General features: G+C 63.3%; 3 protein-coding genes and 1 long non-coding RNA gene across 5 annotated transcripts; 3 read left to right on the forward strand and 1 right to left on the reverse strand.

Moving 5' to 3' along the window:
- The first annotated feature begins 829 nt into the window (after positions 1-829).
- PFN1 (profilin 1) lies at positions 830-6,876 on the forward strand. Its single transcript, XM_090129389.1, has 3 exons — positions 830-1,070; positions 4,465-4,657; positions 6,719-6,876. The coding sequence occupies exons 1-3, from the start codon at positions 939-941 to the stop codon at positions 6,814-6,816; spliced, it is 423 nt and encodes a 140-aa protein (XP_089985515.1). The 5' UTR covers positions 830-938; the 3' UTR covers positions 6,817-6,876.
- Positions 6,877-10,243: 3,367 nt separating this feature from the next.
- SLC25A11 (solute carrier family 25 member 11) lies at positions 10,244-19,531 on the forward strand. The gene is made up of 8 exons (XM_090129388.1): positions 10,244-10,334; positions 12,327-12,479; positions 14,120-14,326; positions 15,516-15,606; positions 16,314-16,404; positions 17,285-17,384; positions 17,954-18,005; positions 18,588-19,531. The coding sequence occupies exons 1-8, from the start codon at positions 10,270-10,272 to the stop codon at positions 18,741-18,743; spliced, it is 915 nt and encodes a 304-aa protein (XP_089985514.1). The 5' UTR covers positions 10,244-10,269; the 3' UTR covers positions 18,744-19,531.
- Positions 19,532-19,966: 435 nt separating this feature from the next.
- LOC149913617 (uncharacterized) lies at positions 19,967-23,949 on the forward strand. 2 transcript variants are annotated; one of them, XR_016461070.1, is made up of 5 exons: positions 19,969-20,048; positions 22,052-22,201; positions 23,098-23,275; positions 23,456-23,592; positions 23,848-23,949. It is a non-coding gene; the product is annotated as an uncharacterized LOC149913617 (long non-coding RNA). The 2 variants fall into 2 exon arrangements; XR_016461069.1 differs by having other exon boundaries at positions 19,967-20,048; positions 23,098-23,592.
- Positions 20,044-25,161, reverse strand: PSMB6 (proteasome 20S subunit beta 6). The gene is made up of 6 exons (XM_090129367.1): positions 24,741-25,161; positions 23,861-23,928; positions 23,101-23,232; positions 22,115-22,244; positions 21,335-21,479; positions 20,044-20,268 (listed from the first exon to the last, which is right to left on the reverse strand). The coding sequence occupies exons 1-6, from the start codon at positions 24,912-24,914 to the stop codon at positions 20,132-20,134; spliced, it is 786 nt and encodes a 261-aa protein (XP_089985493.1). The 5' UTR covers positions 24,915-25,161; the 3' UTR covers positions 20,044-20,131.
- Between the last annotated feature and the right edge of the window lie 217 nt (positions 25,162-25,378).

The following is a 25,378-nucleotide window of genomic DNA, read 5'->3' on the forward strand; positions in this document are numbered from 1 at the left end:
TCGTGTGGGCGTGGCCGCACGCAGCCATGCAAATAACGGGGCGTGTCACAAGTTGACCACGCCCACGCCGTCGTATAAGCTCATTCGGGTGGTGGGCGTGGCTTTGCGTTAGCCACGCCCCCGCTTCCATATTAGGACACATACAGGAAGTGAACGTGCTCCTAGCTGGCCACGCCCACTTCCTCGTGTGTAACGGACCCAGTGGGCGTGGCTTTGCGCTGACCACGCCCCCCCGCGTTCCCCATGTAAGGACATATGCGCGAAGGGGGCGTGGCCGAGCTAACCGCGCTCATTTCCTGCTACAACAGCCTCGTCCGTTTCCTCGTTTAAAGCGTCCGCGGTGGGCGTGGCCTCGTGGTGACCACGCCCCTCCTCCGTCCAAAGAAACATCCATGGACCGCTTGCGTCCCGAATTGACCGTTTCCTCGCTAAAGATGGAGCGAGTGGGCGTGGTCTGGTGCTGGCCACGCCCCGTTTCCATATAAGGACAAATACAGCTCGCTGCTCACGCCCCATTCACCCGAAAGCCGCGGAATCAGGAAAACTGGGCGTGGCCTCGCGCTGACCACGCCCCCACTCCCTATAAGGACACAAAGCATCGGTGGGCGTGTCCCGCATTAACCACGCCCCCTCCGTATAAGGGCACAAGTCCCTCGGTGGGCGTGGCCACTCGTTGGCCACGCCCCTCCTCCCCATAGCCGTCCAATCGAGTGGGCGTGTCAGCCTCACCCCCCTCCTTTTAGCCACGCCCCCTCTCGGCCACGCCCCCTCCGCTCCCCCTATGAAAGGCGCCGCGCGGCCCTCGACCCCTCCGCGCCGCCGCCGCCCGCCCGCACCGCGCACGCGCCGCCCGGCCCGGCTGAGGCCCCGCCCCCTTCCCACCGCGAGGCCCCGCCCCCCCTTCCGCCGCCGCCCCTCCGTCCGCCGCCGCCGCCGCCATGAGCGGGTGGGCGCCGTACGTGGACAGCCTGATGGCGGACGGGACCTGCCAAGACGCCGCCATCGTGGGTTACAAAGATACCCCAGCCGTTTGGGCCGCCACGCCCGGGAAGACGTTCGCTAACATCACGGTGAGGGGAAACGGAGGTGGTGATGGGGGGGGGGGGTGAGGGGAGAGAAAAGCGCGGGAAGGGCGCTGAGGTGAGGTGGGGTTGGGGGGGGGGGCTGAAAAGGGCGGGAAACGGAGCGGGCGGGAAAAGGGCGCGAAGCGGCGTGAGGAGAAAGGGCGGGAAACGGCGTGAGGAGAAAGGGCGGGAAAAGGCGGGGGGGGGTGTGGGGGGAGGAAGTGGTGGTGTGGGGGGGGGGTGGGGCCCGATCTGAGGTGGTTTGAGGCCCCAATCTGAGGGGTTTTGTGCTCCTCCAGTTCACTTCCCCCCCCCTCCCCCCCGTGTCCGTTTTGGGGTGAATCTGAGGGATTTTGGGAGTTGTCCCCCCGCCCTATGGACACTTAGGGTCGATCTCCGTGGTTTGGGGCCGAATGTGAGGGGTTTGAACCCCCCTACACCCCTTTTCTCCCCATCCCTGTGTCCGTTTTGGGGTGAATCTGAGGGTTTTTGGGGTCCCACCCCCCACCCTGTGGCCATTTTGGGTCGATCTCTGTGGTTTTGGGGCCGAATGTGAGGGGTTTGAACCCCCCCCTCCCCACTCCATCCTCGTGCTTCCTCCCCCTCCCATTTTTCCCCATCCCTGTGTCCGTTTTGGGATCGATCTGAGGGTTTTGGGGGTCCCACACCTCACCCTATGTTTCCTCCCCCTTCCCCCCCCCATTTTTCCCCATCCCCGTGTTCGTTTTGGGGTGAATCTGAGGGATTTTGGGGTCCCACCCCCCACCCTGTGGACACTTAGGGTCAATCTGTGGGGTTTGGGGTCCCTCCGTCCCCCCTTCTGTCCCCCTTTGGGGTAAATCTGAGGGGTTTTGGGGTCGAACCAGAGGCGTTTTTATTCCCCCCTCCCCCCTTCTCCTTCCTATGGTTGTTTTGGGGGAAATCTGAGGGATTTTGGGGCAAATATGAAGGGTTTTGGGGGTGCGTTTGAGGGGTTCCCTTCCCCAACCCCCTTGTGTCCATTTTGGGGCAAATCTGAGGGGTTTTGGGGTCGAAGGTCAGGGGTTTGACCCCCCCCCATTCTTTCAATTTCCACTTTAGGGCAAATCTGAAGGATTTTGGATCCTCGTGGTCACTTTTAGGGTGAATCTGAGAGGATTTGGGGGCGAACCTGAGGGGTTTTCAGGGTGAATCTGGGGGATTTTATCTTCCTTTTTCTCTTATGTCCATTTTGGGGCGAATCTGAAGGATTTTGGGTCCTCCTGTGTCCGTTCTGGGTCAAATCGGAGGGATTTGGGGTCATCTTATGTCTTTTTCGGGGTTAATCTCAGGGATTTTTAGGGTGAATCTGAGGGATTTGGGGTCTTCGTGCCCACTTTAGGGCAAATCTGAGGGATTTGGGGTCCTCTCGTGTCCGTTTGGGGGCAAATCTGGGGGATTTGGGGACAAATCTGAGGGATTTGGGGTCTCCATTCTACTTCAGAGCAAATCTGAGTGGTTTTGTTTTCTTCTGTGTCTGTTTTGGGGCGAATTTGAGGGATTTTGGGGTGAATCGGTGGGATTTGGGGCCGAACCAGGGATTTTGGGTCCCTCCGTGTCCCCATGGGGGTGAATGTGAGCGATTTAGGGCAGAATTGGAAGGATTTGGGGTCTCCGTCTTCATTTTAGGGTGAAGCTGAGTGGTTTTGTGTCTTCCTATGTCCATTCTGGGTCAAATCGGAGGGATTTGGGGTCGTCTTATGTTTTTTTGGGGGCAAATCGGAGGGATTTGGGGTCTCCATGTCCACTTCAGAGCAAATCTAAGTGGTTTTGTTTTCTCCTATGTCCGTTTCGGGGCGAATCTGAGGGATTTGGGGGCGAATCTGAGGGATTCGGAGCCCTCCCATGTCCGTTTTGGGGTAAATTGAGGGATTTGGGGCTGAATCTGAGGGACTTTGGGTCCACCTGTGTTCGCTTTGGGGCGAATCTGAAGGATTTCGGCTCTCCGTGGCCGCTTTAGGGCAAATCCGAGAGACTTTGGGCCCGCCTGCGTTCACTTAGGGGCGAATCTGGGTGCTTTCCAGTCTTCCCGTGTTCATTTTGGGGGCAAATTGAGGGGTTTTAGGTCTCCGTGTCCATTTTGGGGGCGAATCTGAGGCACTTTTGGCCCCACGTGGACACAAGAGATCCCAATCTGAGGGATTTTGGGGGCGAATCTGAGGGATTTTGGACCCTCACCCCCCCCCCCCCCGTGTCCATGTGGGGCCAAATCTGAGGGATTTTGGGGTGAACCTGAGGGATTTTGGGGGCGAATCTGGGGGATTTCAGACCAAATCTGGGGGATTTTAGGGCCAAACCTGAGGACTTCCCCTTCCCCCCCCCCCCACGTGTGCATTTTGGGGCGAATCTGAGGGTCGTGTCCCACCCCCCCCCTCCCACCCCTTTCCATACCCATTGCTTTCTATGGGGAGGGGGGGCACACATCCCTCTGCCCCCCCCAACACACACACACACAAAAACCACCGGGCCGAACCGGGACAAAAAAGGCAGAAAAATGCATCCTCGCTCTGCCAGCGTGGCCCTGCCCCCCCATCTCTCCACCCCCCCCCCCCTCCATTCACCCGGGGAGGAACCGAGAGCACGAGGGGGGGAGGAGGGGGGTGGGGGGGGGGCCATAAAAATGCGCGGAATGCGGCGACTTCCGCGTGTGGAGGAGGGGGGAGGAGGGGCTTCCGGTGGGGGTGGGTAGAGCGTCGCCCCGGGGTCGCTTAGCGCCCCCCTGCCCCTCGGCCCTCCGAGGTTGGTGTCAATGGGCTGCCGCTGGGAGGGCAGTAGAGTGGGGGGGTGGGTAGAGTGTCGCCCTGGGGTCACTTAGCGCTCCCCTGCCTCTCAGTCCTCCAAGACTGGTGTTAACGGGCTGATGCTGGGAGGGCAGTAGAGTGGGGGGGTGGGTAGAGTGTCGCCCCACCGTCGCTCAGCGCCCCCCTGCCCCTCAGCCCTCCAAGGTGGGCGCGTTGATGGCGTTCTGCTGGTGAATGGGCTGAAGCTGGGAGGGCAGAAGAGTGTGGGGGTAGGGGTGGGTAGAGCGTCACCCTGGGGTCGCTTAGTGCCCCCCTGCCCTTCAGCCCTCCGAGGTTGGTGTCAATGGGCTGCCGCTGGGAGGGCAGTAGAGTGGGGGAGGGTTGGGTAGAGCGTCGCGGCGGGGTCACTTAGTGACCCCTGCCCCTCAGCCCTCTGGGATTGGTGTCGATGGGCTGCCGCTGGGAGGGCAGTAGAGTGTGGGGGGTGGGTAGAGTGTCACCCTGGGGTCGCTTAGTGCCTCCCTGCCCCTCAGTCCTCCAAGGTTGGTGTCAATGCGCTGATGCTGGGGGGGCAGTAGAGTTGGGGAGGGGTGGGTAGAGCGTCTCCCTGGGGTCGCTTACCCCCTTGCCTCCCCCCCCAGCCCGCCGAGGTGAACGCGTTGGTGTCTCCGGAGCGCGGAGCTCTGCTGGTGAACGGGCTGACGTTGGGAGGGCAGAAGTGCTCCGTCATCCGGGATTCTCTGCTGGTGGATGGGGAACACACCATGGATCTGCGGACCAAAAGCACCGCCGGGGCGCCCACCTACAACATCACCGCCACCATCACCAACAAGAGTGAGTCCTGGACCCCCCTATAACCCCCCCTCCTCCCCCAGGACCAGTAAGAGTGACTGGACCCACTCACTTCCCCCCCAGTACCATCCAGAGAGGCCATGACCCCCCCACCCTCTCATTTCCCATTGATATCATCAAGAGTGATTCCCCACCCCCCCATACCATCCAGAGTGATTTTGACCCCCCCCATACTCCCCCCTGCACCATCCAGAGTACCCGTAACCCCCCCCCGTGCCCCACCTTTACTATCCGGAGTGACTGGGACCCCCTCTCCCCCCCCCACATACTCCCTTGTTATCATAAAGAGTGATTGCCAACCCCCCCTTCCCCCCCACCCTGGTACTGTCCAGAATGTCTGTGACCACCCCCCCCCCATAACCTCCCTGTGGGACCTCCCCCCTCCCCGTAGCCCCCCTGTACCATCGAGAGTGCCTGGGACCCCCCTGGACCCCCCCTGTACTATCCAGCGTGATTGTGACCCCCCCCCACCCGTACCCCCCCATGCCATCAAGGGACCCCCACCCTCACCATTTCCCCTCCTCCCCCCCCCCCACCATTTCCCCCCCCTAACCCCCCTCCCACCCTCACCATTTCCCCCCCTCCCCACCAATAAGAATGATTGACTCCCCCCCATCTTGCTCCCCCCATACTATGAAACAATTGCAACCACCCCCCCCCCCCGTGCCCCCCAGCACCACTGAGAGTGGTTGGAAGCCCCCCCTGACCCCCTCCCACCAGGAGTGTGTGACGCCCCCCACCCAGGCCCCCACTTCCTGTCCCCTAACCTCCCCGGACCCCCACTTCCTGTTTCTCTGACCCCCTCCCCCCCACTTCCTGTTTCCCCCTCGTATACCCCTAGATTTCCACTTCCTGTCCCCCTCTGCCCCTCTAACCCCACTTCCTGTCCCCCACTTCCTGTTCCCCCCTCCAACCACTTCCTGCCCCATCGTTCCCCCCCCACTTCCTGCCCCATCGTTGCTCTCATCTCTCTGCTCCCCCCCGCCCCCAAACTCTCCCACTCCACCCACAGACCCCCCCATCATTCTCAGCAGCCTCACCGTGACCCCCCCTCCCCACAGCTGACCCCCCGACCCCCCCCATAATTAATGGGGCCCCCCACGTCTTTCTGATCCCACCCCCCCCTTCTCAGCATTTACACCATGAGACCCCCCCCCCCACATTACAGCCCCCCTTCCCTGCTTTGTGGCCCCCCCCCATACTCAGCTTCCACCCCCTTCCCCCCCCCCAACAAACCTCACCTTTCCCCCCATATTATAGGCCCCCCGACCCCCCCACATTATAGGGAATGCCCCCCCATGTCCCTCTGATCCCCCCCCAATCTCAGTACCATGACTCCCCCTGACTCCCCCACATTACACAGCCCCCCACCCCCATTCCCAGCACCCACACCACGACTCCCACCTCCCCTCCCCCCCCAGCTGACCCCCCCATATTATCAGGGCCTCCCCCAACCCCCCAGATTTGTGTCCCCCCCCTTCTATTCTCCATCAATCCCCTCATCTCTCGCCAGCCGACCCCCCCCAAATTATGGGGGCCCCTCTGACCCCCCCCCCAGATTCCCACCACCCACTCCACGATTCCCCCCTTCCCCTCCCCCCCCTCTCCCTACGTTTTGCCCCCCCCCCAACTTTGTGCCCCCTCATTTCCCCCCCCCATTCTCACCACCCACTCCATATCTTCCCCCCCACCCCAGCCGCCCCCCCTCCCCACATTATGGACCCCCCCGACTTTATGCCCCCTACCACCACCCTCTTGTGTCATGTCCCCCCCCCAAATTCCCACCACCCACTCCATGATTTCCCCCCTCCCCCCACATTATGGACCCCCCCGACTTTGTGTCCCCCCCCATTTTCACCACCCACTCCATGACTCCCCCCCCCCATTATGGATGCCCCCTTAACTTTGTGCCCCCACCACCTCCCTCTCACCCCCCCTCATTCTCACCCCCCGCTCCACGACTCCCCCCTTCCCCTCCCCCCACCTTATGACCCCCCCCCTTTACCAGCCCCCCCCCTAACCGTGTGCCCCCCCCCATAACAGCGATAGTGTTGGTGATGGGCAAGGAAGGCGTTCACGGCGGCTGCGTCAACAAGAAGTGCTACGAGATGGCCAATCACCTGCGGCGCTCCCAGTACTGAGGGGGGGTCCCACCGCCTGCCCCCCCCCCCTCCCCCAACCCCCCTCCTCACACACGCACCGTGCCCCCCCCCCCCCTCCCTTGTCACGCTCCCCCCCCCCCTCCCCCCTCCCCCAACCCCGCGCTGCCGGCAGCAATAATAAACCTGCTCCTTGGGGAAGGCTGCTGGCCCTTTAAATGGGGGGAGGGGGGGGGGGCTGGGGGAGCGGGGGGGGGGAGGGGCAGCGCTGCACCTTGCCCCTTTTTAACGGTTTGCTGTCCCTTTAAGTGGGGGGAGGGGAGGGGGGGGGCAATAAACTTCCTCCTTGGGAAGGCTGCTGGCCCTTTAAATTGGAGGGGGGGCGGGGGGGGGGGGCAGCGCTGCACCTTGCCCGTTTTTAATGGTGTGCTGTCCCTTTAAATGGGGGGGCAATAAACTTCCTTCTTGGGGAAGGCTGCTGGCCCTTTAAATTGAGGTGGGGGGGGGGGGGAGGTGTGTATTGCCCCCTTTTAATGGCGCGTTGCCCCTTTAAGTGAGGGGGGGAGGGGTAAGGGGTGGGGGTCGTATGTTGCCTATTTTAATGGTGTGCTGTCCCTTTAAGCGGGGAGGGGGGGGGGAAGTAAATTTCCTCCTTGGGAAAGGCTGCCGGCCCTTTAAATGGGGTTGGGGGGCTGGGGGAGGGGACCACTGCATCTCGCCCCTTTTAAGGGTGTCCTGCCTCTTAAAATGGTGGGGGCGCGAAGGGGGACCACATGCTGCCCTTTTTAATGGCGTCCTGCCCCTTTAAATGGGGGGGGGACCACTGCACCTTGCCCCTTTTTAGTGGTGTGCTGCCCCTTTAAAGGGGGGGGGGCAATGAATTTCCTCCTTGGGGCTGGCTGCTGCCCCTTTAAATGGGGGGGTGATAGATGGTCCTTTAAATGGGGAGGGGGTGCATCTCGCCCGTCTAAATGTTATCCTACCCCTTTAAAAGGGGGGGGGGGACCGCATCTTTCCCCTTTAAAATGGTCCCGCCCTTTTAATTCAGGGAGGGGGGGGCAATAAATGTTTCCCTCGGGGGACTTCCTCTGCCCCTTTAAACGCGGGGGGGGGGGGGGGGGGGGGAACCACACCTCAGCCCCTCCTTTAAAGGGCGCCTGGCCCTTTTAAATGGGGGGGGGGAGGGGGGCACATCCTGCTACTTTTAATCGGGCGGGGGGGGGCAATAAACTTCCTTGGGGACGCGTTCTGTCCCTTTAAATGGGTGGAGGGAGTTGGCGCGCGTTGCCCCTTTAAATGGGGGGGGGGGGGGGGGGGAGTGGGGGGGGTAAAGTCCGCCGCGCTTTGCCGCGTGGTGGGCCCCACCCTGCGCCGCACCTTAAAGGGGGAAGGGTGGGGTTGGTGGGCCCCACCCACCAAGAGTGCCCCCCCCGCTTCGGTTGCTGTGTCTATGGGGCGGATGTGGTGTGTGGGGAGGGGGGGGCACCGGGACGGGGGGGGGGGGGGGTCAGGGCAGCTCTGTGACCTTATAAGGGAAGCGGTGGTGAGCGGAGCTTCCTGCCCCCCCCGGGGTGAGTCAGGGCGGGGGGGGGGGATGGGGAGATGCTGGGAGTTGTATGGGCTTGGGGGGGCAACTGGGGTGGGGGGGGAACGGGATTGGGGGGGGGACTGGGGTGGGGGGAGAATGGGGGAGAAATTGGGGTGGGGGGCAAACGGGAATGGGGGGGGCACTGGGATGGGGGGGGATTCCCAGTTTGGGGGGGGGCGCTGGGAGGTGGATTGGGGTTATTGGGGGGGGCATTATGGGGGGGAGCAGTGCAGTGGGGGGGGGGGGCACTGGGAGGGGTCCCAGTTGGGTGGGGGGGACAATGGGGGTGGATTGGGGACGCTGGGGGCGGGGGGGTCACAGTTTGGGGGGGGGGAAGATGGATGCTGGAATGGGGGGGGGGGCACTGGAAGATGGATTGGGGACAGTGGGGGGGGGGAGGGAATTGGAAGGGGGGGTATTTTAGTGGGGGGGGGCACTGAGGTGGATTGGGGATTCGGGGGGGGGGGCACTGGGAAGTGGATTGGGGATACTGGGTGGGGGGTCACAATTTAGTGGGGGGGGCATTGGAATGGGGGGGTCCAATGTGGGGGGGGTACTGGGAGGGGTTCCTGTTGGGTGGGGGGGCAATGGGGGTAAATTGGGGACGCTGGGGGGGGGGTCTCAGTTTGGGGGGGCGGAACTGGGATGGGTTCCTGTTGGGGGGGGTATTTTAGTAGGGGGGGCAATGGGGGAGGATGGGGGGGGTCTCAGTTTGGTGGGGGGGGCACTGGGAGATGGATTGGGGATACTGGGGGGGGGGTCGGAGTTTGGGGGAGGGTGGGGGGGGGCGACCACTGGGTGGGGGGGTTTTAGTGGGGGGGGGGCGATGGGGGGTGGATTGGGGAAACTGGGGGGGGGGTCTCAGTTTGGGGGGGGCACTGGGAGGTGGACTGAGGATACTGGGGGGGGGGGGCTCCAGTACAGCCCAGTTCCTCCCAGTATGGGGAGAACGACTCCCAGTGCCTCCCAGTATGGACTGATTGCCTCCCAGTTCAGACCAGTATGGGACAGATTGCCTCCCAGTACAGACCAGTATGGATAGAGTGACTCCCAGTACAACCCAGTATGGACTGATTGCTTCCCAGTACAGACCAGTATGGGCAGAACAACTCCCAGTTCAGCCCAGTACAGCCAGAGAGCTGCCCAGTTGCTCCCAGTACGGACAGAACGACTCCCAGTTGCTCCCAGTACGTCCCAGTATGGACACGACGATGCCCAGCAGAGCCCAGTGCCTCCCAGTATAAACACAGTGAGTCCCAGTGCCTCCTAGTGCAGCCCACTACAGTTACAGCGCCTCCCAGTACGGACACCATGAATCCCAGTTGCTCCCAGTGCCTCCCAGTACGGACAGAGCGCCTCCCAGTGCCCCCCCCCCCAAGACACCAACATGGCGGCGACTCTCGCGAGAGCAGCGCGAGAGCAGCGCCAGGCCACGCCCACTCGCGCCCTTCCCGCCGCCGCGCCGCTCAGCCAATAGGAGCGCGGGAGGGCGGGGCTGAAAGCGCACTTAACCCCGCCCACCTCTCGATGTCCCCGCCTCCAACCGCACCGACAGCCAATGGGAGTGCACTCCGTCCCACCCACCTATCGAGACCACGCCCCTTCCTTTACGGCGACCAATGGGAGTACGGGGGGCGTGGCTAAAGCCGCTCTCAGCCCTTCTCTCTTCTCACGGCCACGCCTCTTCCCTAAGAGTCGACCAATGGGGAAGAGAGGGGGGCGTGGCTTCTGACCACGCCTCCTTAAAAGCCCCGCCCCGCGGTGCGCGCGCAGCCTCCTCCCCCCCCCCCCCCCCCGGAGTCACCTTGGGGCCGCGCGGCCCCGTTGCCCCCCCCCGGTGCCCCCCCCCCTAAAAAAAAGCTCCGCTGACCCCCCCGGTGACCCCCCCCCCCCTCCCCCGGGCCAAGATGGCGGCGGAGCGACCGCAGAGCTCCCCCAAAGCCGTCAAGTTCCTCTTCGGGGGATTGGCGGGGTGAGGGGGGGCTGCCAGGGGGGGGAGGGGTGTTAAGGGGGGGGGGGTTGGGGTGGGGAGGGTTATGGGGGGGGGCTTTGGGGTGGGGGGGATTTATGGGGTGGAGGGTTTATGGGGTGGGGGGGGCTTTGGGATGGGGGGTTATGGGGTGGGGGGGGATTTATGGGGTGGGGGGGGGCTTTGGGATGGGGGGCATTTATGGGGTGGGGGGGGTTATGGGGTGAGGGGGGGTTTATGGGGTGGGGGGGGCTTTGGGATGGGGGTTTATGGGGCTGGGGGGGGGATTTATGGGGTGGGGGGGGGTTATGGGATGGGGGGGAGGTTATGGGGCTGGGGGGGCATTTATGGTGTGGGAGGGTTATTGGGTGAGGAGATGTGGGGCTGGAGGGGAGGTTATGGGGTGAAGGGGGGTTATGGGATGGGGGGGAGGCTTTGGGATGGGAGGGGGATTTATGGGGTGGGGGGGTCATGGGGTGGGGGGGGTTATGGGGTGAGGGGTTTATGGGATGGGGGGGGATTTATGGGGGAGGGTTATGGAGCGGGGGTTTATAGGGTGAGGGGATGTGGGCCTGGGGGGGTTACAGGCTGGGAGAGGGGGTTATGGGGCCTGGGGGGGCTTATGGGGTGGGGGGCTATGGGGCTTGGGGGGGGGTTATGGGATTGGGGGGAAGGTTATGGGGATGGGGGGGGTTTATGGGGTGGGGGGATTAATGGGATGTGGGGCTGTCTGGGGTTACGGGGTGGGAGGGGAGGTTATGGGGCCTGGGGGGGGTAATAGGATGGGGGGGGGATTTTGGGGGTAGGGGGGTGTTATGGGGTGGGGGGGGGTTATTGGGTGGGAGGGGAGGTTGTGGGGCTGGGGGGGGTTATGGGGTGGGGATTTATGGGGTGGAGGAGGTTATGGGGTGGGAGGGGAGGTTATGGGGCTGGGAAGAGTTATGGGATGGGGGGGATGTGGGGTGGTGACGCTGCTATGGGGTGACAGTTCTATGGGGTGACGCTATGGGGTGATGCTGCTATGGAGCGGCTGTTCTATGGGGTGATGATGCTGTGGGGTGACAGTTCTGTGGGGCGGTGGCGATGCTATGGGGCGACAAGTCTATGGGGTGGTGACAATTCTATGGGGTGACTGTGCTATGGGGTGATGGTTCCATGGGGCGGCAGTTCTATGGGGCGCCGCTTCAGTTCTATGGGGTGGCGGTTCTATGGGGCTGCAGTTCTATGGGGCGGCGGTTCTATGGGGTGGCGGTTCTATGGGGTGATGCTATGGGGTGCCAATTCAGTTCTATGGGGCGGCAGTTCTATGGGGTGCCAATTCAATTCTATGGGGTGATGGTGCTATGGGGCGGCAGTTCTATGGGGTGCCAATTCAATTCTATGGGGTGGCAGTTCTTTGGGGTGATGCTATGGGGCGCCAATTCGATTCTATGGGGCGGCAGTTCTATGGGGCGCCAATTCGGTTCTATTGGGCGGCGGTTCTATGGAGTGATGCTATGGTGTGCCAATTCGGTTCTATGGGGCGGCGGTTCTATGGGGCTGCAGTTCTATGGGGCTGCAGTTCTATGGGGCGGCACTTCTATGGGGTGATGCTATGGGGCGCCAATTCGGTTCTATGGGGTGATGCTATGGGGTGCCAATTTGGTTCTATGGGGTGGCAGTTCCATGGGGTGGCAGTTCCATGGGGTGGCAGTTCTATGGGGCGGCAGTTCTATGGGGCGCCAATTCGGTTCTATGGGGCGGCGGTTCTATGGGGTGATGCTATGGTGTGCCAATTCGGTTCTATGGGGCGGCAGTTCTATGGGGCGGCGGTTCTATGGGGTGATGCTATGGGGCGCCAATTCGGTTCTATGGGGCGATGCTATGGGGCGCCAATTCGGTTCTATGGGGCGATGCTATGGGGCGCCAATTCAATCGTATGGGGCGGCGGTTCTACGAGGCTGCAGTCCCGCGATGCGCCGCTAGGGGCCGCTGTCCGCGTTTCCCCCCCTCCAGGATGGGCGCCACGGTGTTCGTGCAGCCGCTGGACCTGGTGAAGAACCGCATGCAGCTGAGCGGCGCCGGGGGGCGGAGCCGCGAGTACCGGAGCAGCGTCCACGCCGTGGCCGCCATCCTGCGGCGCGAGGGCGTGCGCGGCATCTACACCGGGTACCGGGGGGGTATGGGGGCGTATGGGGACATATAGGGACGTATGGGGACGTATAGGGACGTATGGGGACATATAGGGGTGTATGGGGGCGCATAGGGACGTATGGGGACATATAGGGGTGTATGGGGGCGCATAGGGACGTATGGGGACATACAGGGATGTATAGGGATGTATGGGGGCGTATAGGGACATATAGGGGCGTATGGGGGCATATAGGGACATATGGGGTATATAGGGATGTATGGGGGCATATAGGGGCATACAGGGGCGTATGGGGACATATAGAGGTGTATGGGGGTATATAGGAACATATAGGAACATATTGGGGTGTATAGGGACATATGGAGCATATAGGGATGTATGGGGGCGTATAGGGACATATGGAGCATATAGGGACATATAGGGGCATATGGAGACATTTAGGGACATATGGGGGCATATAGGGACAGGTGAGGGCATGTAGGGACACATAGGGACGGGTGGTGGCACATAAGGATGGGTGGGGACGTATGGGGACGTATGGGGGCATATAGGGGCATAGAGGAACATATAGGGACACGGGGAGACGTGTGGGGACACATAAGGGCACGGAGGGAGCCGTGGGGACATATAGGGACGTGTGGGGACATATAGGGAGTGTGGGGACGTATAGGGAGTGTGGGGACATATAGGGACGTGTGGGGACATATAGGGAGTGTGGGGACATATAGGGAGCCATAGGGAGCCATAGGGTGACATCGGGAGCTGTGGGGACTCATAGGGACATATATGAGTATATAGGGACACATGGAGACCCCACAGAGCCCCATAGGGACCCTATTGAGACCCCATAGGGACCCATAGAGATCCATAAAGACCCATAGGGACCCATAGCTGCCCCATAGGGACCCTATTGGGACCCCATAGAGACCCATAGGGACCCATATTGATCCATAGGGAGCCATAGCTGCCCCATAGGGACCCTATTGGATCCCACAGTGCCCCATAGGGACCCATAGCACCCCACCCCACATGTTGTCCCTGCCCCACACCACACCTCTGCCCCACATCTCCACCCCCACACTCACCCCTCTCTACCCCACATCTCATCCCACATCTCACCCCATATTTTCACCCCCCACTCCACCCCCCACCCCCCATCTCTGCCCCCCATCTCACCCCATACTTCCACCCTCTGCCCCCCCTATTTCTACCCCAAATCTCACCCCCTATTTCCACCCCCCATCCCACATCTCACCCCATATTTCCGCCCCCCCCACCCCCCATCTCTATCCCACATCTCACCCCATATTTCCACCCCCCACCCCCCATCTGCCCCACATCCCACCCCCTATTTCTACCCCCTGCCCCCCCATCTCTCCCCATATTTCCGCCCCCCACCCCACCCCTCACCCCCCATCTCTATCCCAAATCTCACCCCATATTTCCACCCCCCATCTCTGCCCCACATCTCACCCCCCATTTCTACCCCCCGCCCCCCATCTCTACCCCACGTTTCACCCCCTATTTCTACCCCCCACCCCCCCATCTCTTCCCCCCATCTCACCCCATATTTCACCTCCCACCCCACCCCCCATCTGTGCCCCACATCTCACCCCATATTTCCCCCCCACTCCCCCCTCCCCCCCGCCCCCCGCAGGCTGTCGGCCGGCCTGCTGCGCCAGGCCACGTACACGACGACTCGCCTGGGGATTTACACCGTCCTGCTGGAGCGGCTGGCGGGGGCCGACGGGACCCCCCCGGGGTTCCTCACCAAGGCGGCCGTCGGGATGACCGCGGGGGCAACGGGGGCCTTCGTGGGGACCCCCGCCGAGGTGGCGCTGATCAGGATGACGGCGGATGGGAGGTGAGGACCCCCACCCTCACGGGGGGACCCCCGGCCATTGCCACCCAATGGGGAGTCGCGATGTTGGGGGGTGGGGGGTCTGCACCCAATGGGGAGCCATGATATTGAAGGGTGAGGGGCCTGCATCCAATGGGGAGCCACGATACTGGGAAGTGGGGGGTCCGGGTCCCCAATATTGGGGTCTATGGGGAGTAAGGGGGGGTCCTGGTCCCCAATATTGGGGGTGGGGGGTCAATGGGGGTCTTTGTGGGGGCCCCCGCCGAGGTGGCGCTGATCAGGATGACGGCAGATGGGAGGTGAGGACCCCCGGAAATGGGGAGACCCCTGGCCATAGCCACCCAATGGGGAGCCACGATGTTGGGGGGTGGGGGGTCTGCATCCAATGGGGAGCCACGATACTGGGAAGTGGGGGTCCTGGTCCCCAATATTGGGAGTAGGGGGTCAATGGGGGTCTTCGGGGGGGCCCCCGCCGAGGTGGCGCTGATCAGGATGATGGCGGATGGGAGGTGAGGACCCCCACCCTCATGGGGAGACCCCCAGCCATTGCCACCCAATGGGGAGCCACGATGTTGGGGGGTGGGGGGTCTGCATCCAATGGGGAGCCACGATACTGGGAAGTGGGGGTCCTGGTCCCCAATACTGGGGATAGGGGGTCAGTGGGGGTCTTCATGGGGATCAGGATGACAGCGCATGGGCGGTGAGGACCCCCGGAAATGGGGAGACCCCCATCCTAATGGGCAGACTCTCAGCTATACTCATCCAATGGGGAGCCAAGATGTTGGGGTGTGGGGGGTCTGCACCCAATGGGGAGCCATGATATTGAGGGGTGGGGGGTCTGCATCCAATAGGGAGCCACGATATTGAGAGGTGTGGGTCTGCATCCAATGGGGAGGCACGATACTGGGAAGTGGGAGGTCCTGGTCCCCAAGATTGGGGGTTTTTGGGGGGGGATGTGGGGGGTCCCAGGGGGAGATCAGGGAGTCCTGGGGGGTCCTGGTCCCCAATATTGGGGTCTGGGGGAGATAAGGGGGTCCTGGGGGGGTCGTGGTCCTCAGTGTTGGGGTCTGGGGGGGGTAAGGGGGTCCCACGGGGGGTCCCGGTCCCCAATATTGGGGTCTGTAGGCGATGGGGGGCGGTTTTGTGGCGAAGCCCCCTCCTCAATTTCCCTGCCCCCCCCCCTCGACTCAAGGCTGCCCCCTGCCGAGCGCCGCGGGTATCGCAACGTGTTTGACGCCCTGGTGCGGATCGTGAGGGAGGAGGGGGTCCTCACCCTATGGAGGGTAAATTTGGGGGGGGGGTCCTCAATTTGTTTGGGGGGGGGGGTGACGGAAGGGCCCAGGGGGGGTCCTGATGTCAGGTTTGGGGGTTTGGGGTGGATGGGGGGGGTCCTGATCCTTAATACTGGGGGATGGGGGATCCTAGAGATGGGGAGTCTGCGATGTTGGGGGTGGGGGGGGGGGTCTCAAAGATGGGGGGTCCTCAATTTCTTTTTTGGGGGGGGGGGCACAAGGGGGGGGTCTTGGTTTCTAATATTGGGGGATGGGGGGGAATCCAGGTCCCCACTATTGGGGGTCTGTAGGGGATGGGGGGGGTCCTGATCCCCAATTTTAGGGTGGGGGGGGTCCTGGGGGGGTCCATATCCCTACATAGGGGGTCTATGGGGGATGGGGGGGGTCCTGGTCCTCAATTTTGGGATGGGGGGGGGCCGTATCCCCAATATTGGGGGTCCATCAGGGATGGGGGGGGCGTCCTGGTCCCCAATTCTGGGGGGGGGCCATATCCCTAACATTGGTGGTCTATCAGGGATGGGGGGGGGGGGGGGATCGTGGTCCCCAATTTTGAGGGTCTACGAGGGATGGGGGGGATCCAGGTCCCTAATACTGGTGGATGGGGAATTACGGGGGGGGGGGGGGGGTCCCAGTGTGTCATCCCCCCCCACCAAACTCTCCCATTTTGCCCCCCCCCCCCCAAATTTTGCCTCCCCCAGGGCTGTGGCCCCACGATGGCGCGGGCGGTGGTGGTGAACGCGGCGCAGCTGGCCTCCTATTCCCAGTCCAAACAGTTCCTCCTCGACTCCGGTGAGGGGGGGGGGCCCAAAATTGGGGGTCTTGGGGGTGGAGGGGGGGAGATATTGGGGTCTTGGGGGAGTTACGGGGGTCCTGGAAAGGATTTGGGGGTCACAGGGGGGGTTCTGGTAGCCAAAATGGGGGAGTAGTGGGGATGGGGGGTCTTGGTCCCCAGAATTGGGGGTCTTGGGGGGGGTCCTGATCCCCAAAATGGGGGAGTAGGGGGGGATGGGGGGTCTTGGTCCCCAGAATTGGGGGTCTGGGGGGGGGATATGGGGGTCCTGGGAGGGATTTGGGAGTCTTGGGGGGGTTCTGGTCCCCAAAATGGGGGAGTAGGGGGGATGTGGGGGTCTTGGTTCCCAAAATTGGGGGTCTGGGGGGTCCATATGGGGGTCTTGGGTGGGGTATTGGGGGTCCCAGGGGATCCTGGTCCCCAAAATGGGGGAGTAGGGGGGGATGGGGGGGTCGTGGTCCCCAAAATTGGGGGTCTTGGGGGAGTTATGGGGGTCCTGGGATGGATTTGGGGGTCATAGGGGGGTCCTGGTCCCCAAAATGGGGGAGTAGGGGGGATGTGGGGGTCTTGGTCCCCAGAATTGGGGGCCTTGGGGGGGATTTGGGGGTCCCGGGGGGGTCCTGGTCCCCAAAAGGGGAGATAGAGGGGGATGGGGGGGTCGTGGTCCCCAAAATTGGGGGTCTGGGGGGTAGATTCGGGGGTCCTGGGGGGGGGGGGACGACTATGGGGGTCCCAGCGGGGTTCTGGTCCCCAATTTTGGGGGTCTGGGGTGGTCTTGGTGCCCAATATTGGGGGATGTGGGGGGTGGAGGGGGGGTTCTTGGCGTGGGGGTCTGTGGGGGGGGTCCGAGGCGTTACTAATTGGGGGGGGGTCTCGCAGGGTATTTCCGGGACGACATCTTGTGCCACTTCTGTGCCAGTATGATCAGCGGCCTCGTCACCACCGCCGCCTCCATGCCTGTCGACATCGCCAAGACCCGGTGCGGGACCCACAAGTGTGGGGCAGACCCACAAGTGGGGGTGGGACACATAAGTGGGGGGTGGGACCCACAAGTGGGGGGCAGACCCACAAGTGGGGGTGGGACACATAAGTGGGGGGGTGGGACCCACAAGTGGGGGGCAGACCCACAAGTGGGGGTGGGACCCACAAGTGGGGGGCAGACCCACAAGTGGGGAGCAGGACCCATAAATGTGGGGTGGAACCCACAAGTGTGGGGCAGACCCATAAATGGGGGGTGGGATACATAAGTGGGGGGTAGGACCCGTAAGTGTGGGGTGAAACCCATAAGTGTGGGGTAGGACCCGTAAGTGTGGGGTGGGACCCATAAATGTGGTGCAGGACCAATAAGTGGGGCGGGACCCATAAGTGTGGGGCTGGACCCATAAGTGATGGTCTGCCACATAAGTAGCATTCCTGTCACCTTATGGGGCTCTGTTCTGCCCCATAAGTGAGTGATGCTCTGCCCCACAAGTGATGCAGTGCCCCACAAGTTTGGTTCTGCCCCACAAGTGAAGCTCTGCCCCATAAGTGAGTTCCGTGTCCCCGCAGCATCCAGAACATGCGGATGATCGATGGCAAACCCGAGTACCGCAACGGGCTGGTGAGCGCCCTGTGACCTTTGACCTCTGACCCCGTGACCTTTGACCTCGACCCGGTGACCCCCATCCCTTTACCTCTGTGACCCTTGGCCCCCCACCCTTTGTTCTTTGCACACTGACCCCTAGACTCCTTTGACCCTTGACCCCGTGACCCTTGACCCCGACCCCTGACCCCATGACCCTATGACCCCGTCCCCCTCGTCCCGTGACCCCCGACCCCTTGGCTCCCTTTCCACTGGAACCCCGTGACCCCATTGACCCCGTGACCTCTGACTCCAGTGACCCTGTGACCTTTTGACCCCTGACCTATCAACCCCATGAACCCTGACCCCAGCCCCTTTAACCTGTGCCCCATTGACCCTGCGACCCTCAGACCCCTTGGCCATGTGACCTCTGACCCCGGTGACCCCGTGACCTTTTGACCCCTGACCTTTTGACCCCTGACCTTTTGATCCCTTTACCCCTGGCCCCACCCCACAGCCCCTTTAACCCTTCACCCTTTGACCCCATTGATCCCATGACCCTCAGTCCCCTCCCCCCCGTGACCTCTGACCCCGGTGACCCCGTGACCTTTGACCCCTCAGGACGTGCTGCTGAAGGTGATTCGGCACGAGGGTTTCTTCAGCCTCTGGAAGGGCTTCACCCCGTACTACGCCCGCCTGGGGCCCCACACCGTCCTCACCTTCATCTTCCTCGAGCAGATGAACGCCGCCTACCGCCGCCTGGTGCTCCGCGCCTGACCTTTGACCCCACCCCCGTGACCTTTGACCCCCCCCCAGGGCGGCCGCCCCTTGACTTTATAGGGTCTGGGGGCTGCGATCCCGTAGGGCTGATCCTGTGAGCGCTGTGTGGGGCTGACCCCTGGCTCTATAGAGGGGCTGACCTTTGACCTCACTCCCGTGACCTTTGACCCCCCTCAAGGGCAGCCGCCCTTTGACCTTACAGGGTCTGGGGGCTGCGACCCCATAGGGCTGACCCCATAGGGCTGACCCAGTGAGCGCTGCGTGGGGCTGACCCCTGGCTCTATAGAGGGGCTGACCTTTGACCTCACGCCCGTGACCTCTGACCCCACGCCCGTGACCTTTGACCTCCCCATAAGGGCAGCCACCCCTTGACCTTATAGGGTCTGGGGGCTGTGACCCCATAGTGCTGGCCCCATAGGGGTTGAACATCTGACCCCCGTAGGGGCTGACCCCTGACCCCGTGGGGATGACCTTTGACCCCCAGAGGGCTGATCCCGTGACCTTTGAAGCCCAGGGGTCACGACCCCTTGACCTCATAGGGTTTGGGGGCTGTGACCCCATAAGACTGACCCCTGACCCCATCTAGGGGCTGACCCTTGGACCCCCATAGGGCTGACCCCTGACCCCTTGGAAATGACATTTGACCCCCCAGAGGGGGGGGCTGACCCCGTGACCTTTGACCCCCAGGGGTCACGACCCTTTGTCCCTGTAGGCTTTGGGGGCTGTGACCCCATAGAGGTTGTAAGGTTGGGGGTTGGGGTTGGGGGGGGGTTAATTAATACAAAAGAATTAATTAAAGCGAAATCAATTAATAAATTCATTTATGTCACAATTCTCTCTTCCCCCCCCCCCCCCCCCCCCAAAATCGTTGGGTTGCCCCATATTGGGGGGGGGGGGCACAAGGCGCATGCGCAGAGACGCCGTGGAGACGCAAGGCGCATGCGCGGTGGCTTCCGGGGAGACAAGGCGCATGCGCAGATATGAAATGGAGGCTCTGCACATGCGCGATAGCACGATTGACGCGCAAGGCGCACGCGCGGGCTGCGCGAGGCAAACCCGGCGGCGCATGCGCAAAAAGTGCAGGAGCAGTTTAGGCGAGGGTGCCCGCCATGCGCATGCGCAGAAGCGGCAGTAAAGCGCGTGCGCCGCCGCCCCTCCCGCCTTTTTTTTTTATTCCCGCCCTTTTTGCTCCCGCCCTTTCCGTTCCCGCCCTTTTTCCTCCCCTCAGCGCTGAGGCAGCGGCGGCGGCGCGAGGCGAAAAACGGCGGCTGAGGAGGCCGCGGTCGCACAGCGCGTCTCGAGGTGCGAAGAAAAAAACGTTTATTTATTATTCCTGTATCCAAATCCCCCAACCCACGAGGGAAAACGGGCGGTCTTCCTTTTCCTCACAACGCGGGGCCGCCGTCGCCGCCCGGCAATTCGGGACCCGCCAGGACGCGCCGCTCCACGCCGGCTTCAGTGATGGCCGCCAGGCGGATGACGCCGCCGCTCGAACCGTCCCGTGCCATGGCCAGGGACAGAGCTATGGGGGGGGGCGGGGGGGGAAGGAGCGGTCAGAGGGGCCCCACAGCAGCGTCAGACCCACATCTGACCCACAACCTGACCCTCAGACCCCTATTTGCCCCCCCAGCCTCGTATCTACCCCCCAACCTGCACCCTCAGACCCACACCTGACCTTCAATCTGCCCCCCCCCCCCCCCCAGCCCCTTATCACCTCCCTCCTAACCTGCCCCCAGACTCATATCTGCCCCCCAGCCCCTTATCTGCCCCACCCCCCCACCCCCCAGATCCCCATGATGCCCCAGACCCACACCTGCCCCTCAGCCTGCCCCCACAGAGCCCTATGTGCCCCCCCCGAAGCCATACGTGCCCCACCAATCTGCCCCCCTGGATCCCCCAGACCCATATCTGCCCCCCCCAGTCCCATACTTGCCCCCCCATCCCACCCTCTCAGATCCCCCCCCTACCCCCCTCACCCCCAAACTGCCCCCCTTCCCCCATTTGCCCCCCCAACCTGCCCCCCCACCCCCTTACCTAACCCCCAACCTGCCCCCCATCCCACCCCCCCAGTCCCCAAACTGCACCCATCTCCCCCCACCCCCATCCCACCCCCCCCACCCCCTCAGACCCCCATCCCTAAACTGCCCCCCTACCCCCATTCCCCCCCCAGCTCCCCGTTCCCCTCCCACCCCCTGCCCCCCCCAGCCCCCAACCTCACAACCTGACCCCCCCCCCAGTCCCCAAACTACCCCCATCTCCCCCCACCCACCCCCATCCCACCCCCCAACCAGCCCCCCACCCCTTCAGACCCCCCCCACCCCCATTCCCCCCCCAGCTCCCCATTCCCCTCCCACCCCCAGCCCCCCACCCACCCCCCAACCTCCACCCCCACACCCCCCAGTCCCCAAACTGCCCCATCTTTCCCCACCCACCCCCATCCCGCCCCCCAACCAGCCTCCCACCCCACCCCCTCAGACCCCCACCCCCAAACTGCCCCCCTACCCCCATTCCCCCCCCAGCTCCCCATTCCCTTCCCACCCCCTGCCCCCCCCCAGCCCCCAACCTCACAACCTGCCCCCCCCCGTTACCCCTGGCGGTGAACTCCTCGCACTCCTCCCTGCTCATCCCACGCCGGAAGGCGGCGTCCACGAACCCGTAGATGTAAGAACTGCCCGACCCCCCCACGGCAAAAGGCTGGCGCAACAGCAGCCCCCCCATGGGCACCACGTACACCTGGGAGGGGGGGGGCGGGGGGGCACAGAGTGAGAGGGGGGGCACAAGGATGGACCCCCACCCCCTCCCCAGAGTGGCCCTTCACTGCCCACAGTGCTGCCGATAGACCATAAAAAGGGGGGTTGGGGGATAAACACAGTGTGTGTGGGGGGGGGATGACTTAATTGGGGGTCACAGCAATGCCCTTTCCCCCCCCCCGCCCTCCACCCCCCAAGGGCTGTTAACCCTTACCTGCCCACAGCTGGGGGTCGCAATGATCTCCCCCCCCCTCCCCCTTTTTATGGTCTGTTAACCCTTACCTGCCCACACTTGGGGGAAGGTCAATAATCCCTCCCCTGCCCCTTTATGGACTATTATCCCCCCCCCTTCCCCCCTTTTATGGGCCATTAACCCTTACCTGCCCACAGTTGGAGAGGGGGGTCAATAATTTCCCCCCGCCCCCTTTTGTGGGCTATTAACCCTTACCTGCCCACACTTGGGGCGGGAGGGGGGGGTCAATAATCACTCCCCTGTCCCTTTATGAGCTATTATCTCTCCCAGCTTATGGACTATTAACCCTTACCTGCCCGCAGTTGGAGAGGGGGGTCAATAATTCCCCACCCCCCACCCCCCATTTATGGGCTGTTAACCCTTACCTGCCCGCCACGCCGCCGATCCCAGCCAGCCACAATGATGCCAGCACTGAGCTCCTCCCGGTAGCGGTAACAGCTCTGTTGGAACAGGCAGGCGGCCGTGCGAACGCGGGGGGGCTCCTCCAACTCTATGCTATTGGGGAGGGGGGGGGCACAAAGAGCTGAGACCCCTCCCCAGTTTATAACAACCCCCCCCCCTTTCTCCCTGCAGCGGTACCTATGGAAGGGCGAGGTGATAGGATGGGGGGGTTATATGGGGCTGGGGGGGGCAGGTGGGGGGTTGGGGGGTCAGGTTGGGTCCTGGGGGGGTCCAAAGAGTCAGATGTGGGTCCAGGGAGTCAGGTTGGGGGGCAGGTATGGGTCCAGAGGGCAAATTTAGGGGTAGGTAGGGGTCAAGGGGGGCAGATGTTGGGGCAGGTGGGGGTCCAGCGGGCAGATGTGGGGCTGGGGGGTAGATGTGGGGCTGGGGGAGGCAGGTATGGGTCTGGGGGGCAGGTTAGAGGATAGGTGGGGCTCTGGGGGGGCAGATAATGGGACTAGGGGGGCAAATATAGGTCTGGGGGGGGGGGGGGTAAAGGGATGGGTCTGGGGATAGGCTGGGGGGGCAGATATGGGCTGGGGGGGTGGAGGGGGGCAGATACAGATCTGGGGGGCCAGGGGGGGCACCCAGTGGCTGAGACCCCCCCCTCCATTTTGTAGCCCCCCCCCAGCAGCACCTATGGAAGGAAAGCTGACAGGATGGGGGGATGAGGGGGGGGATATGGGGCTGAGGGGACAGGTTGGGAGTCAGATATGGAGCTGGGTGGGGGGGCAGGGATGGGGCTGGGGGTAGGTTGGGGGATAGTTGGGGGGCTGGGGGAGGAGATACGGGCCTGCAAGCGAGGGGGGGGGGGGAGGGGGAGCAGATACAGATCTGGGGGTCCATGGGGGGTTGCAAAGTGGCTGAGACCCCCCCCCATTTTGTAACACCCCCCTCCCGCCATCAGCACCTGTGGAAGGCCAGCTGATAGGCCACGGCATCGGCCACGGCCTGCGTGTCGGCAGCAGAGCCCGAGCGGCAGCAGAAGATGCGGTGATGGACGGGCGTCAGTTTGTCCGTCACGCGGTTGGCCACGTAGGAGCTGTGGGGAGGAACCACGCCGTCGTCATGGCAACGGCGCCACGGTAACGGCGCAGAGCTGTTGTCATGGCAACGGCATCATAGTAATGGCACAGAGCTGTTGTCATGGCAACAGTTTCATGGTAACATCGTGGAGCTGTTGTCATGGCAACAGTGCCATGGAAACGGGACAGTCGTCATGGTGGCGTTGCCATGGTAACCACACAGCATCAATCAACCCACAGCCGCTGTCATGGCAACATCGCCATGGTAACCACTGACAGCATCAGCCAACCCAGGGCTGTTGTCCTGGCAACGGCGCCGTGGTGACGTTGTGCCACATCAGTCAACCCAGAGCAGTCGTCATGGTGACGTCGTCATGGTAACCACACACACACAGCATCCTCCCACCTAAAGCTGTTGTTGTGGTGATGTTGCCATGGCAACGCTGCACAGCATCACTGCCCATAGCCGCCGCCATCATGGCGACGTTGCCATGGCAACGCTGCACAGCATCACTGCCCAGAGCCGCCATCGTGGTGGCGTTGCCATGGCAACGTCATTACCACATCAATCAGCCCCCAGCCGTTGTCATGGCAATGTCACCATGGTAACCGCCCCCCATTTCCCCCCCCAGGAGGGTCTCTCACCCCGTGGTGGTCCGTGAGTCGGCCCCGATGACAACACCGCCGTCAAACTCCACCGCCATGATGGTGGTCTGGGGGGCAGAGGGGGGGGGATGTAGGGGGGCTTTTCCTGCCCCACAGACCTTCCCCCCCCCCCACGGCCCTTTCTACTCCCCCCCACAGCCCCCCTTGCCTCACATCCTCCCTTCAGAGCCCTTCCTGCCCCACTGCCCCCCTCCCACAGCCCCTCCTGCCCCACAACCCCCCCCTTCAGCGACATCCCTTACCCCACTGCCCCCCCCAGACCCTCCTGCCCTACAGCCCCCCCCTTCAAAGCCCCTCCTGCCACCCCCAGCCCCTTCTGCCCCCCCAACTCCCTTTCAGACCCCCCCTTCAAAGCCCTTCCTCCCCCACATCCCCCTCCTGCCCCCCAACCCCTTTTCCCTCCTGCCCCCACAGCCCTTCCTGCACCACATTCCCCCCCCCAATCCTTCCTGCCCCACACCCCCCCTTCAAAGCCCCCCCTGCCCCACATCCCCCCCTTCAAAGTCCCTCCTGCCCCACACTCTCCCCCCCCCACAACCCTTCCAACGCCACATCCCCCCCTCCAGCCCCTCCTGCCCCACATTCCCCCCCCCTTCAAAGCCCCTCCTGCCCCCCCCAGCCCTTTCTGCCCCACATTCCCCCCCCCACAGCTCCCCTTGCCCCACATCCCCCTCCCTTCAAAGCCCCTCCTGCCCCACCACCCCCCTCCAAAGCCCTTCCTGCCCCACAAACCCCCCCCCTTCAGAACCCCTCCTGCCCCCCCAGCACTTCCTGCCCCACACTCCCCCCCCCACAACCCCCCTGCCCCACAGCCCCCCGCCCTTCAAAGCCCTTCCTGCCCCCCCTCCCCGCTCCTCACTCCAGTGCTGACGGCCTCCGCCGTCCAATCGCGGTGCAGCGCCGCGGGTCCCGGGCCGCCCCACACCGCGGCCTCAGCTCCGGTTCCGGTTCCGGTCCCGTCCCACCGCCCCATCGCCGTCCCGCTCCCGGCCCAGGGCTCGACCGCCGCCGTCCGCACAGTCACCGCCGCCATCTTCGCGCTTTACGACGCTTTGCGGCAGGGCGGGTTGGGGGCGGTGTAGTTTTACGGCCGCGAGGCGGCGGCGCTTTACGGCAACGTGGCGCAGCGCGGAGGCTGCGTCGCGGCGCCGCTTTACGGCCGAGAGGCGGTGCTACTTTACGGCAGGGAGATGGTGCCGCTTTACGGCAACGTAGCGCAGCGCGGAGGCTGTGTCGCGCCAGCGTGACGTCACGTCTCCCCGCCTTTTCCGGTACGAAATAAGAATAACCCAGGTGTCAATCAAATGGTTTATTGCCCCATGGGGATGGGAATCGGGGGATAGGGGGGAAATGGGGATAAAGGGGGTTGTGGGGGGACAGGGGTGGGGGAAAATGGGGGGGGGACATGGGGGGAAATGGGGATATGGGGGGACAGGGATGGGGGCCATGGAGGGACATGGAGATGGGGATGGGGGGTTGTGGGGGGACAGGGATGGC

The sequence above is a fragment of the Phasianus colchicus genome, chromosome 36, assembly GCF_987193195.1.
Source record: "Phasianus colchicus chromosome 36, bPhaCol1.hap1.1, whole genome shotgun sequence".
NCBI classification, from domain to species: domain Eukaryota; kingdom Metazoa; phylum Chordata; class Aves; order Galliformes; family Phasianidae; genus Phasianus; species Phasianus colchicus.

Bases quoted from the DNA above. Each gene is read 5' to 3' on its own strand.
- PFN1 (XM_090129389.1), top strand. From the start codon at position 939: ATGAGCGGGTGGGCGCCGTACGTGGACAGCCTGATGGCGGACGGGACC. The intron at 1,071-4,464 runs GTGAGGGGAAAC...CTCCCCCCCCAG, and splicing joins AGACGTTCGCTAACATCACG to CCCGCCGAGGTGAACGCGTT. The intron at 4,658-6,718 runs GTGAGTCCTGGA...CCCCCATAACAG, and splicing joins CGCCACCATCACCAACAAGA to CGATAGTGTTGGTGATGGGC.
- SLC25A11 (XM_090129388.1), top strand. From the start codon at position 10,270: ATGGCGGCGGAGCGACCGCAGAGCTCCCCCAAAGCCGTCAAGTTCCTC. The intron at 14,327-15,515 runs GTGAGGACCCCC...CCTCGACTCAAG, and splicing joins AGGATGACGGCGGATGGGAG to GCTGCCCCCTGCCGAGCGCC. The intron at 17,385-17,953 runs GTGCGGGACCCA...GTGTCCCCGCAG, and splicing joins GTCGACATCGCCAAGACCCG to CATCCAGAACATGCGGATGA.
- PSMB6 (XM_090129367.1), bottom strand. From the start codon at position 24,914: ATGGCGGCGGTGACTGTGCGGACGGCGGCGGTCGAGCCCTGGGCCGGG. The intron at 23,233-23,860 runs GTGAGAGACCCT...TCCTCCCCACAG, and splicing joins GACTCACGGACCACCACGGG to CTCCTACGTGGCCAACCGCG. The intron at 22,245-23,100 runs GTGCTGATGGCG...CCTCCCCAATAG, and splicing joins TATCAGCTGGCCTTCCACAG to CATAGAGTTGGAGGAGCCCC.